At 55.2% G+C, this 12,584-nt stretch overlaps 6 protein-coding genes across 6 annotated transcripts; 3 read left to right on the top strand and 3 right to left on the bottom strand.

Moving 5' to 3' along the window:
• Positions 1-1,384: 1,384 nt before the first annotated feature.
• J4E87_010959 (uncharacterized protein) lies at positions 1,385-3,278 on the top strand (the record flags this gene model as incomplete). Its single annotated transcript, XM_049382527.1, has 4 exons — positions 1,385-1,705; positions 1,883-2,257; positions 2,309-2,395; positions 2,454-3,278. 4 exons carry the CDS (start codon positions 1,385-1,387, stop codon positions 3,276-3,278), a joined length of 1,608 nt encoding a protein of 535 aa, XP_049227703.1.
• Positions 3,279-3,705: 427 nt separating this feature from the next.
• On the bottom strand, positions 3,706-4,398 carry J4E87_010960 (uncharacterized protein; the record flags this gene model as incomplete). Its single annotated transcript, XM_049382528.1, has 3 exons — positions 3,706-3,770; positions 3,821-3,937; positions 4,116-4,398. The coding sequence occupies 3 exons, from the start codon at positions 4,396-4,398 to the stop codon at positions 3,706-3,708; spliced, it is 465 nt and encodes a 154-aa protein (XP_049227704.1).
• A 241-nt stretch (positions 4,399-4,639) lies between these two features.
• Positions 4,640-5,449, bottom strand: J4E87_010961 (uncharacterized protein; the record flags this gene model as incomplete). The annotated part of the gene is made up of 3 exons (XM_049382529.1): positions 4,640-5,247; positions 5,297-5,354; positions 5,402-5,449. The coding sequence occupies 3 exons, from the start codon at positions 5,447-5,449 to the stop codon at positions 4,640-4,642; spliced, it is 714 nt and encodes a 237-aa protein (XP_049227705.1).
• Positions 5,450-6,059: 610 nt separating this feature from the next.
• On the top strand, positions 6,060-8,446 carry J4E87_010962 (uncharacterized protein; the record flags this gene model as incomplete). The annotated part of the gene is made up of 3 exons (XM_049382530.1): positions 6,060-6,089; positions 6,149-6,284; positions 6,333-8,446. The coding sequence occupies 3 exons, from the start codon at positions 6,060-6,062 to the stop codon at positions 8,444-8,446; spliced, it is 2,280 nt and encodes a 759-aa protein (XP_049227706.1).
• A 594-nt stretch (positions 8,447-9,040) lies between these two features.
• On the top strand, positions 9,041-10,447 carry J4E87_010963 (uncharacterized protein; the record flags this gene model as incomplete). Its single annotated transcript, XM_049382531.1, has 1 exon — positions 9,041-10,447. One exon carries the CDS (start codon positions 9,041-9,043, stop codon positions 10,445-10,447), a length of 1,407 nt encoding a protein of 468 aa, XP_049227707.1.
• A 1,090-nt stretch (positions 10,448-11,537) lies between these two features.
• Positions 11,538-12,538, bottom strand: J4E87_010964 (uncharacterized protein; the record flags this gene model as incomplete). The annotated part of the gene is made up of 2 exons (XM_049382532.1): positions 11,538-12,274; positions 12,373-12,538. 2 exons carry the CDS (start codon positions 12,536-12,538, stop codon positions 11,538-11,540), a joined length of 903 nt encoding a protein of 300 aa, XP_049227708.1.
• Between the last annotated feature and the right edge of the window lie 46 nt (positions 12,539-12,584).

Consider the following 12,584-nt stretch of genomic DNA (forward strand, 5'->3'; position numbering starts at 1 on the left):
CCCTAACCCTAACCCTAACCCTAACCCTAACCCTAACCCTAACCCTAACCCTAACCCTAACCCTAAACATTGCCATTCATAGACATGGCGACCACTTGCCAGCAACCGTACGATCTCGAATGGATCCGCGCCTTTTGAGTCGTCATTCGCTCCATCGCCAAGGCGGCATCGCGAGGCATCGCAGCCTAGCTAGATTCGTACCTAGGCGCATCCGGAGTATATCTTGCCTATAAGGGCCACTTGGTGCGACCGCTCTGTCGCATCCAGCTGATTGATGCAAACAGCGTCTACCTACAGCGGAAGTTCGTTCTCGGGGTTGCGCATGTGGCGGAGCGCCTGCTCGAGGTTGGAAGTAATTTTGACTGCGACGCCGTCGACCTCAATTAGCTTGGTGGCGTTGGGGTCGCTCTAGGTATATGACAGAGCGTTATAATGCGGCTTCTCGTGGAAGCTGACTGGACGCAGGCTACATCGAATAGGCTCCTATTCGTTGCCAGCGTGCAGGCTGAGAATACGCAGGTACTCGCTCGCATGCGGTAAAGGCTTGTAAACAAGGTGGGCGGGGATTGGCTTGGCTTTGTTGGCATGCACACCCATCGTGGGTGGTTGTTGCCTCAAGCCTCATCAAAGTGGGAGCTTGGAGCAGCTTACCGAGTGCTTCCTTCCGGCGACACCCTGCGTGCCTGCCAGGTCAACATGCAATGGCGAAGCGAGCCAGATCTGAGCCCCCAATTAGCTCAGTCATTTCAGGCTCGAATAAACCTTATCCGCTCACCATTGCTTAATCTTCCCCTACCCTGAAAAGTAAACGTCGAGATGCACGCACAAGCTTCCTCTTCCCCAATCTTATCAACCCCCTCGCAGTCGCGATGCCGATCGCATTGTACCCCGCCTCGCCTAACACGTCTGTTGATCCAAAAGCAGTATCTTTCCCAGTGCGCACGCATCAGCCGACTCCCGTACCCCAGCGACAACAATGCGCAAGGCTAGTTCCCACGATACAGTTCACCCACCTGCAGGCCAAATGTGGCGGCCGACTAGCTTAATAAGACGGCAAGTCCGTCCCGCACCACCCGGCAAGCGTACCCCTTGCCTCATCAGGTCGCGTCTGTTTAGCCCACGCCAATAGACCGTGCGACAACCTTGGGAGGAGGCGCCCGGCTTTGACATGTGCGACTGCGACGCGGAACCGATAAGAACAACATCGACAACTGCATCGACTTAAGGCGCGCGTCTGGGACGTTGGGAACCCGGACATTCCGAGCTATTCTTCTCGCAGCGTCTTGCAGCGTTATCGTTAGCCCAGCCCATATTCATCAACAGACAGACACCTTCTTGTGCGCTGCGCGCAGTCCATGGATTGAAGTCGTCCGCAGCACCCAACATGGCCGACTTATCGCACACCCGAACGAACGACGCGATGCTTAAGAACGCCGCGCATCTTTCGGAAGACATCCCACCCGAAGACGACGAAGTAAGCGGGTCCTCTAACATGAGAATAGTCGACTTTGGAAGAGACGGTACCGCCGATCCCGAGAATGGTGTGGTGGATGAAGCACATCAACAGCCGCCAAGACGCAAAAAGAGGAGGTTTGGACTGGGGAAGAAGAAAGAGAGTTATAGCCATACGCATTACAAGGTTTACAAGAGACGGTGGCTTGGGCTGGGCCAGTTGGTGTTGTTGAACATTGTTGTTAGTTGGGATGTAAGTTGACACCTGACACCGTCGCCCGTTCCGTGGTTTGCTTCTGCGGGTGTTGCGAAGGGGTCTTCCGTTCCAGACTTCGAGCATTGCCCTGCGTTGTCGATCGGTGGTGTTGGGACAACATCGCATGAACATCAGGAAGCAACAAAGCATGACTGTAACTAACACTCAACATAGTGGTTAACATTCGCCCCCATATCAACAACCTCATCGCAATACTTCCACGTCCCGGAATCTTCCATCAACTGGCTGTCAACCGCCTTCCTCTTTTCCTTCGCCGCAACATGTCCATTAACGATTTATTTGCTCCACCGTGGTCCCAAACCATCCATCATCGCCGCGTCCATCTTGCTGCTGATCGGCAACTGGATCCGGTATGCAGGTACCAAGACCAACATCTTCCCCGTAGTCATGGTGGGCCAGATCTTGACGGGGTTAGCGCAGCCGTTTGTGCTGGCGGCGCCGACGCGGTATAGTGATATGTGGTTTACTGAGGGAGGAAGGATTGGTGCGACGGCGCTGGCTAGTTTGGCAAATCCTTTTGGAGCGGCGGTAAGTAATGCTGCGGGAAGAGGAGAAGGAAAGATGGCTAACAAGACATAGCTTGCGTCTCTCATTAACCCTTTCTTGGGCGATGTGCCAACTACGGTGTTGATAGTCTCAATCATCGCAACCGTAGCATGCCTCCCGGTACGTCTTCTTATACCTCCAGTCAACCTCCACAACATATCTGACTAACACTCAACAGTCTTTCTTCATCCCCGCGGCACCACCAACACCCCCCTCGGCTTCCTCTGTCATATCCAAAACGTCTATCATGACCTCTCTCAAGCACATGCTACGCACCCCCGCCTTCTACCTCGTCTTCTTCACATTCAGCGTCTACACCGGCTTCTTCAACGCCTTCACCTCGCTGCTAAACCAGATCCTGTATCCATACGGCTACACCGAAGACGAAGCGGGTATCTGTGGCGCGGTGCTCATCGTTGTTGGGCTGGTAGCCTGCGCCATTACGTCTCCCATAGTCGACCGCACACACGCCTACCTGCTCGGCATCAAGATCCTATGTCCTGTGCTATCCGCAGCTTATCTAGCGATGATATGGGCGCCGCAGACGAGGACGATTGTCGCGCCTTATGTGCTCGGCGCTGTCTTAGGCGCATGTTCGTTTTCCCTGCTTCCGATCGCGCTGGAGTACCTAGTCGAGATCACTTTCCCAGCTAGTCCAGAAGTTTCCTCTACGATCTGCTGGGTTGGAGGACAGGTCTTCGGCGGCATCTTTATCGTCATCATGAACGAGCTCAAAGACGGAAGACCTGTGGATCTAGACGCCGTACAGGACGCGGGCAGGGATGAGGCTACAGGTGGGAACAGACCGCCTGGACATATGCTTTGGGCATTGGTATTCCAGGCTGTGGTTTGTGCGGTGGTCTTGCCACTGCCGCTTCTGTTGGGTGTGAAGCGACTGGGCCTCGCTAGTAGAGAGGGAAGGCTGAAGAAGGATGTCGATGGCGATAGCGTTGTTGTCGCGGAAGAGGGGTCTGGCGAGGGCGTGCAGGGACACGAGCAATGACTCCTTGGGGACATGGATTCTGGTGACGATTACGAGGATGATGATGACGACGACTAGGGTTTCTTTGTAGGCTAGGTTTTTTTTATCTCGGCTGTATGGGTTATCATAGGAGGGAACTGGTTTCCTTGGTTCGTCTTTTTCATTATTATTGTAAACGGGATTCATGTCCGCGTATTATCAATCAAGACAGTACTTTGCGTTTTTCATTCATGATGTTGTGCAGTGTCTTGATTTGGATCGGGAGATAGAAGTACAGTGATATTCTAAACACGACTCTAATATGTACAGTCATCCACGCATTTGACATGTCTTGATGCTTGCATTCATTCCATTCCGAAAGGGCTACGTTCCTACTACTTGTCGTGTACCAACATTGTATTGGTATTTCGCTCGTAGGAGGACGAGGATCGGCGGGGGTCGGGTCTGTTTACTTGAGCTGGGCGAAGAGCTTGGGGGCGGCGCATTGGGACGCGCAGTGGGCAAGGTGGAAAACTGGGGTTGTGTTAGATGTTGTTGTTGATGTGAGAGGTGGGTTGACGTACATTCTTCAACGCAGTCCTCGCTGGCCTTGCCGTCGTTCTCGATCTGGCCTGTTACCCGTTGGGCGCACTCGTCGTAGTGGTGCTTGGGGCCGTGGCATTCCTTGGACTCGGCGCATTCTGGGTGAGATGGTTAGTCACTGTTCCGTCTGCGGTGGCGCTGTGTGTCTGGTATCGGGCTGTGTCGGATACGGTGGACTTCTTATCGACACGTCCGACAAAAGCCGAAGCCCCCCAGACACGCAATTGATGCCTCAAGGCCGCCGGATTGTCGTATTCGTAGTCCGGGATAACTCACCCTGCTCAAGCTTCTCCTTTGGGTCGGGCTCCTCCTCGTCCTCTTCCTCCTCCTCGGGCTCATCCTCGTCATCGCCGCTCGGCTTGTGTCCCTGCTCGCCCGAGTCGCCGCCCTTCTTCGCATCCTGCTTGTTGACCTCGGCCTCGTCGCCGCTCTCCTCGTCGGTGCCGGACGCAGGCGTCTGGGTGCTGGTGCCACCTTGGACGGGCGGTTGGCCCTCGGCGTCGGCCGAGGGGTGGGAGAAGGTCTCCCAGACGTCGGAGAAGAAGTCGGTGATACCCATTGTGGTGGCTCCGGGGCAATTGGGGGTCCTCGAGTGTGGGTGCGGGTGGTAGCGGAGGGTGTTGGGCGATGGGAAACGAGAGCTGCGAGAGGTGTCATGCCGGGATCGCGAAAATGGGCGGTGCACGGGCCAGCGAAATGGTTAGCGGCGTCATGTAATTCTGAGCGATCTCAGTGGTCTCTTCATTGCGATAACATTAACTGTGTATTTCTTCCACCACATGGTGTTATACGGTACATAGCTAATTCCTATGTCTCTTGAACGCCTCCTCCACGCTGACACCTCGCCCCACATCCGCAATCACCCTCTCGTCCGCCTCGATCAGCTTCGGTAGTAGGTCGAGCAGTTCCTCTACTTTGCCCTGTGGCACCACGACCACGCCATTCTCGAAAGGGTCAATCATGATGATGTCCCCGGCTTCGACTACCGTCTCGCCGATTCTCACGGGCACGTTGTGTGCATGAAATTTGGTCTCGGCTCCCGCGCCGATGACAGACGTCGCTTTGGACCAGATAGGCAGCTGCGTCTGATTCAGCGCAGTGATGTCCCGCACGCGACCGTCGACGACGATACCCTCCGCACCGAGATGCTGCATGCGAGCCGCCATGATACCTCCGACGACTGCGCACGACTGCCCTGGAGGCTGGCTGATGACTACAATGGTGCCGCTCTCAGTGTAATCTGCATACGGTCTGGAGTCGGTAAGGTTGGTAGCTGGCATGCTATCCGCCATCTTGGGAGGGTTCGGGAAAGACTTGGTCGCTTTCGGAATCATGAGGAAGGTTGATGCGGGCGCGAGGACCTTCTTAGGTTCAGGCTTGGGAATGCTGGCCGTATGAAGCAGCGGCCCTGACGAGGTCAATAGGTCATCCTGTGCAATGGTTTCAATTGATCGTACTGATATCGGCGAGGAAACCTGCGCCCGGTACGTGCAGCTTCAGTAGACCATCAGCGAGCTATGAGAGATTAGCTACGCGTCTAGGCGTGGGGAAGGTAAGCATACATCGCATGCTGCGTACTCGTATAGCTTCTTCCATCTCGGTGATGCCATTGCCGTGATTCTATAGTATAGAGCGCGGGACGATGTATATGATCTAGACGTGCAGCGCGACAAGCTATGAGGCTCTTTACCCCGCCAGCCGAGGTGCGCCGCGACTTTGGAACAACATCTTCTCCAACCTTGGACTGGATGCAGTACAAGCCTCACAAGCGGCTTGACATTTGAACCTCTCAGTCCGTACGCTGTCAAGACTCAATGACTGCACTGGCTTCCCTACGTCATCGGCCAATCGCATCAAGCGCTGGGGCGCGTCACGGAAGTAGACGCTGCTGTAGCATGCTGCACGTGAATAGACGCGATTATACAGGAGCAAAATATCTCACAAGACGACTATGTGATGGGCCGTGGCGGTGAATAGGACCCAGATGGTGGCGCAAGGTCGAGTTCCGCCGTATCGCCAAGCACACGACAGATGCAAGGGTCTCGGAACTTAGATGCATCTCAGCACTGGCCCATTCTGCCACTTTCCATAGACGTGACGACTAGCTTTCCGTGGCCTCTCGCCGCCACGCCCAATCCACCGCCCACGCGCGCCTATTCCTTTTCTTTCATCGGGTACTAGACATAGTCACTGCGGCCTCTGCGCTGCGCATTTTTCACCATGGCCCTCCACGCGGCCGGCGCTGCCCAGGTGCGTTTTGCCACGAGTTCCGACATCGCGTCATTGAACCCCTACTGACTTGGATATAGAAGGTCGCTTCTGTCACGTCGCAACTGTCGCCCACCATGTCTACCGCCCTGCGCTCCCCGTGGCACGCCCTGGGCCGCATGCCCACGGCTGCCGGCGTCAGGCAGCTCACCACCGCATCTTCGTCTTCATGTTCAGGTTAGTCGCAGTGAGGCACAGTTGGGACACAACACTGACACTCTGCAGTACTGCGCGTCGGACTATGCAATCCCCTCGCTCTGACATCGCCCGTCGCTGCCCTCAGAGCGCGCCAGTTCTCTTCCATGTCGCGCAACGGCCCTCTCTCGCACCTCCGCCAGCTGACCAAGCCCGGCATGCTCGGCCTCAGCCTCGTACAACAGCGCTCGCTCTTCGGTGGCCCCTCTCAGGAACAACTCGCTCGCCTCGAACAGGCTGCTAATGCCAACCCTACGAGCGCCTCCGCTCAGGCTTCCTTCTACTCGGCTCTGCTGCGCGGCAACTACCACCAGATCATCATCGACCGCTACAACACAGGACGCTTCGCCACCAACTCCACAATCGACAAGATGTACAACAACGCCTTGGCAAAGACGGGACAGGACGGCGGCGAACACTCGGGGCTCACTGCGAACCAACGTCAGGCGATCACCCAGGCCATCGGCGCAAACGCTGGCGGTGCCCAGGTCGCCAAGACCCGGGGCGGCGCTGGCGTCAAGGCCGACCCCGTCTACGTCGTTGTCGAAGAGTCTCTGATGAATGTCATCTTTAAGTGGGTCCGCTGGATCTGCGGTTTCGCTTTGGCTGCCTACGTCTCCCTGATCCTCATCACTCTCTTCGTCGAGACCAGCGGCGTCCTCAAGAAGGGCGTTGGCGGTAAAGAGAACGCCGAAGTCCGTCCCGAGCAGCAAAACACCCGCTTCAGCGATGTTCACGGTTGCGACGAGGCCAAGGAAGAACTCACCGATGTTGTCGACTTTCTCAAGAACCCAGACAAGTACAACAAGCTCGGCGGCAGACTCCCCAAGGGTGTACTCCTGGTTGGCCCTCCTGGTACTGGTAAAACTCTGCTTGCTCGTGCTTGCGCAGGAGAGGCTGGTGTTCCCTTCTTCTACATGTCCGGTTCTGAATTCGACGAAGTCTACGTTGGTGTCGGAGCCAAGCGCGTCCGCGAACTCTTCACTGCTGCTCGAGGCAAGGCGCCTGCCATTGTCTTCATCGACGAACTTGATGCCATAGGCGGAAAGCGTAGGTCGCGCGACGCCAGCTACCACCGCCAGACCCTCAACCAGCTTCTCAACGATCTCGACGGTTTCGACCAAAGCAGTGGTGTCATCTTCATTGCTGCTACCAACCACCCCGAGTCTCTCGACGAAGCCCTGCTTCGCCCCGGACGTTTCGATCGGCATGTTCAGGTCGAACTCCCCGATGTGGGTGGTCGGCTGGCCATCCTCAAGTACCACACCCAGAAGATCCGCCTCTCTCCCGATATCGACCTTTCCACCATTGCCCGTGGCACCCCCGGATTCTCTGGTGCCGAGCTAGAGAACGTTGCCAACTCGGCAGCTATCCGTGCTTCTAAGATTCAGGCAAAGTTCGTCTCTCTCGACGACCTGGAGTGGGCCAAGGACAAAATCAGCATGGGCGCCGAAAGGAAGAGCCGCTCCGTTCCGCTCAAGGACAAGATTCACACCGCCTACCACGAGGGTGGCCATGCGCTCGTCGGTCTCTACAAGCCCGGCTTCAACGATCTGCACAAGGCGACTATTCTTCCCAGAGGTCACGCTGCCGGTATCACCTTTTTCCTTCCGGAAGAAGAGGGCCACCACACTCGCAAACAATACATACGCCAACTGCAGGTCTCTCTGGGCGGCAAGATTGCCGAAGAGCTTGTATATGGTGAGGAGAATGTATCCACCGGAGCTTCTAGCGACATTTCCAACGCAACGAGGATAGCGTACATGATGGTCACTCAGTGCGGTTTCTCAGAGAAGCTCGGCAACGTCGACTACAAATCTAATTACGAGATGGTCGCACCCGAGACCAAGCGAATCATCGACGACGAGGTGCGAAAGCTTATCGACGAGGCAAGAAAGGATGCCAAGGAGCTGCTGCTGTCAAAGCGCAAGGAGCTCGACAGATTAGCCGACGCGCTTGTGCAGTACGAGACGCTGGACAAGAAGGAGATCATGAAGGTCATCAAGGGCGAGGACCTTCCTGGCCGGCTGAAGGCCTTGCCTGACGCGCCCATCAAAATCCCAGATAACCCACTGCCCACGGCAATAAGACCGAGGGGTGATGGTGGTGACGGCCCAGAACCTCCCGCTCCCATACCTGCGTAGATAGCGGGATGGGAATGATGGATGTGCATAAAAGCACGTTGTTTATGAGGTGAATGGCGTTCGTTCGACCTCTTCCCTCTCGTTGGAGGGTTTCGCTTCATTGGTCATGTACAATATTAGGAATACTTTAGCTTAGCGAATAGAGCAAGCTATTGACCACAACGCGCCATAGATCGTGGTGAGAGCCATATGTGGGGATGATGGACAGAAAGAGGTAGATTGATGATAGGAAGAAGGGAATGAGTATGAAAATAGACGCATCAACACAAGTAGCTTCCAATCCGGATGAAGCGGCTGGGTAAGGCTTTGGAAGTCTGCCGCTCCAACCTTTGTGAATTTAACCAGGTAATCGCGATCGCGATTTATTCACTCATGTCACCAACGTGAAGACTATCTTTCACCTGGCGATGGCCACATGAGCAGTGGCGAGTTTCCTAAGCCCAGTCCTCTCTGCATGCACTCTCAATAGTCGCGAAACAAGGACAACCCACTATGTACCTCCGAGCTTTGGCAATCACTGCAGCCAACTCAACTCCTTCACGATCATTTCTACGGCTCCAGCCCCCTCCTTCTGTTCGACCTTGGAATTACAACATGGCCAGCTCCCGGAGCAATAAGAATACGCCTTCGGTATCGCAGAACATCGCCGATGTTGTCGACACGTACGCGTCACAGGCTATAGGTTCATCACAAGCAGAATACTCGCGGCGGTCGTATGATCCTGTTCTGAGCGGTCATGGACACGGTGATGTCAGCATGTCTTCGTCGCCATCACCATCCCCATACCCCCTTTCAGACTCCAGGCGAGCCAACCTCCATCAATCCACATCCACGCATTCAGGCTATCTCGACCGCGCCCAACTTTTCGGTCGCACGCCTATCCAACAAAACGCACGTCCCACCCGCCCTCCTTCAACTTCGAACGAACGAAACATACGAAAGCGATCCTCGCGTACCCCTACTGGTGATTGGGCTGAAGCCGGTCTTCCTGAACCTCCTATTGAGGAAGAGAGGGTTGGCTTGGATAATGCTGAGGGTTTGATTTGTACAAGTAGTGGCATAACGACGCTGGGTGTTGGAGAGGGGACGCCGGGGAGGTTTTCGCCCTCAGCGAAGTCGCCTGCTGAAGATGCGTTGAAGAAGCAGTTTGAGAAGGGTAGGGTAAAGCTGGCTAGAAATCTTGCGCGGCGAACTAGTTTGAATGGGAAGTCGAAGTGGGCTAGGAGGAGTTTTGGTAAGCATCGTGGGGGGTATGTGTCTCCTAAGACGTCTTCGACTGTTTCTGGTGGCGAGGAAGAGGAGGAGAAGGAGGAGTTTGGGTATGTGGATCCGGCAAGTGTACGCGATGTGCTGGCGAGGGTGAAGGCGAGGGAGGCGAGTGGACGTACTCAATCGCCCTTCGATAATATGAAGCGTGCGAGGAATGGACAAGAGCAGCGCGGAAGCTATTTCGAATTGAACGTTCCGCGCCGCAGTAAGAACGCGCACTTTGCCAATCCATCGGATCCAGACAAGCCTTTACCAAAACTTCCGGATCGCCGTGTCTTTTCGGAATCACGGAAACCAGTCAGATTGCTGCCGTCCATGAGGACACCAACTCGGAAGCGCTTATCCCGAGCCAGCAATCGATCTGACCTTTCGTTCTCGCCCATCATTGCTGCCATCGACGTGGCTCCCCAACCAACACGCCAGGATCTCGCTATCACGCCCGTTACCACCCACCTCTCTTTCAGCACCACCACAACAACACTATCTCAGAGGCCTACTACTCCACGTAACCGCACTGGTCTCACCTTCTCCCAAGCCACAGCAATAATCTACGGCTGTATGGCTATAACAGCATCACACCAAGCGCTTCTTGGTCTGGGCGGCGACATCGCTGCTATGGACTTGATCATAGGTCTATTCGGTGCTTTCCTTCTCGGCCTTGCTATTTGTGTAGTTCTAAAAATGCTGCTCGGTGCTAGATTGCGACGCGTGCCGGGGGACGTTCTGCGATAGTGCAGGCGGGCATAGGGTTTAGTACGAAAGGCCTTTTGGGACAGATTTGAAGATGGGGTTTCAAAGCGCCGCAGATAGATGCAGGATGAAGCATGTATGTTGTTTGAATGCCGGTATGGAGACAGGTTGTTATATGACAGGCCGATGAGTCAACTGGTGATATGGAGGGCAAGGAGTCGATATAAGAACGCTGCGTGTCACGGTATGGCTAGTCCTTATCTGAATGCAATGTTGATCCCGATATCATTCCGTGAATCATACTGATGACTTGTTCTCATGTGGGTGAGTGTCTGTCTGTAGATGCAAAGGCTTTCACGACCCTCGCTGGCTCTGCTTCGCGCAATACCCATCATCACCAACTCAAGCCCACGCTGCGCCCACACCCATAACCTGTCGTTCCTCCTCCATCCCCACGGTCACTCCTGCGGCCTCCTCCTCCCCTCCTCCGCCTCCCGATCCCCCATCAACGACTCATCCGCATCACCATACTCCATAACGCGCCTACGCGCCTCCCTAGATATCGCCTCGTTCTCTTCCTGCACACGGCGCCGCTCCGCTTTCGCCCGTGCCTCGATAAGATCCTGGACGTAAATCGTAGCGTCGGTGAGCTTGGTGATGATGAAATTGGCGATTGCACGGGGGGAGCCTGGGCCGTTGCTGTCCATGGTGTGGAAGAGATGGTGGTGTAGGGTGTGTAGGTTGGGTGCTAGGAGGGTATGTGGGATATGTGAGATTGAGTGGTGTAGACAGTGCGATTTTGAGAGGTCAGAATGAGGGATAGAGGTGGATGTATGGCGGTTGCTTTTATTGCGGCGATGGTGTGTATAGAAAGAGGTGAATTGTGCCTTCACCTGCTTCCCATGGTACGTGGTGGACCCTTATCCGCCTTCCACGTTGATATGTCTAACTTGCCGATGCGTCGCTTCGCGAAGTTCACTACCGCATTCACATTCGATTCCAGCCTTGGAATGCGCCCGCTAACCTTCACTCGTTGCGCTGTCCAAAATCGGTGGCCACATGCATGCAGTACCAACATGTCAAGACTTGAAAAAGTATCTCCTTCGTCTCTTACTCCACATCCTATTCATTCTTAGAACACCATGGCCCCACCATCAACAATGATATCCGTCCCATTAATATACCTCCCGGCATTACTACACAGCAGCACCAACGGCCCCGTAAGCTCCCACGGATGCCCCATCCTCCCCATCGGATTCCTATCATTCCAACTCTTCCGCGCCCTAACCAATCCATCGCCATCATTCAATATCGTATCCATATACCCCGGGCTCAGACAATTAACCCTGATACCATAGCTACTCCACTCCGCAGCCAAACTCTTCGCCAGCGACAGCAAGGCTGTCTTGGACGAATTATACGCGCATTGCGGCTGTGGGTAGTTCGTGTGATGCGCCGAGATACTCGCCGTAAACGTAACACCACCCCCCGTCCCCTGCGCACGAAACTGCTTCGCAACAGCCTGAGCACACAAGAACGACCCCGTAAGATTGATGTCGTGGGTGCGCCGCCATTCGTCTGCCGCCATCTCAATCGCGTGTGTGCAGCCTACTACGCCTGCGAAACAGCAGAGCATGTCTATGCTACCGAGTACTTTGACGCTGCTTTCCACGGCTGAAGCAATGGCTTTCTCGTCGCGCACGTCGACGGCTTCGGTTATGATGCGCGCGTGCGGGAACTTGGAGTGCAGTTTCTTGACGCTTTCGAAGGCTTGGTCTGGGTTCATGTCCCACAGGGCGAGGCCGGTGGCGCCGTGTTCGAGGAGGGCGGCTGCGGCTTCGAGTGCGAGGGTGCCGGCGCCGCCGGTGACTATAGTGATAGTGGTTAGTATGATGGTTGCGGTGTGTGGTGTGTGGTGTGTGGATGGGGATGAAGAGGGTGAGGTTACCCTAAAGGCGTTCACGTACTGATCGCATTGCCCTTGACCTGGAACCTATACTGCGCTCTCTCTGCCGTAGACAAGTTCTCCGGGGGCGGTCTGGGTGCTGTAAGAGGGTTGTCTGCGGTCGACAGGGTCATCTCTGGGAGCTGTCGGTTGACGAGCGCGGCGCGGTCTTCTGCGTCTCCTGCCATGTTGATTGAATTTTCGCGATAACGAATTTAATGAGACTTGTAGCGT

The sequence above is a fragment of the Alternaria ethzedia genome, assembly GCF_023757985.1.
Source record: "Alternaria ethzedia strain BMP 0044 chromosome Unknown scaffold_61, whole genome shotgun sequence".
Taxonomy (NCBI): Eukaryota; Fungi; Ascomycota; class Dothideomycetes; order Pleosporales; family Pleosporaceae; genus Alternaria; species Alternaria ethzedia.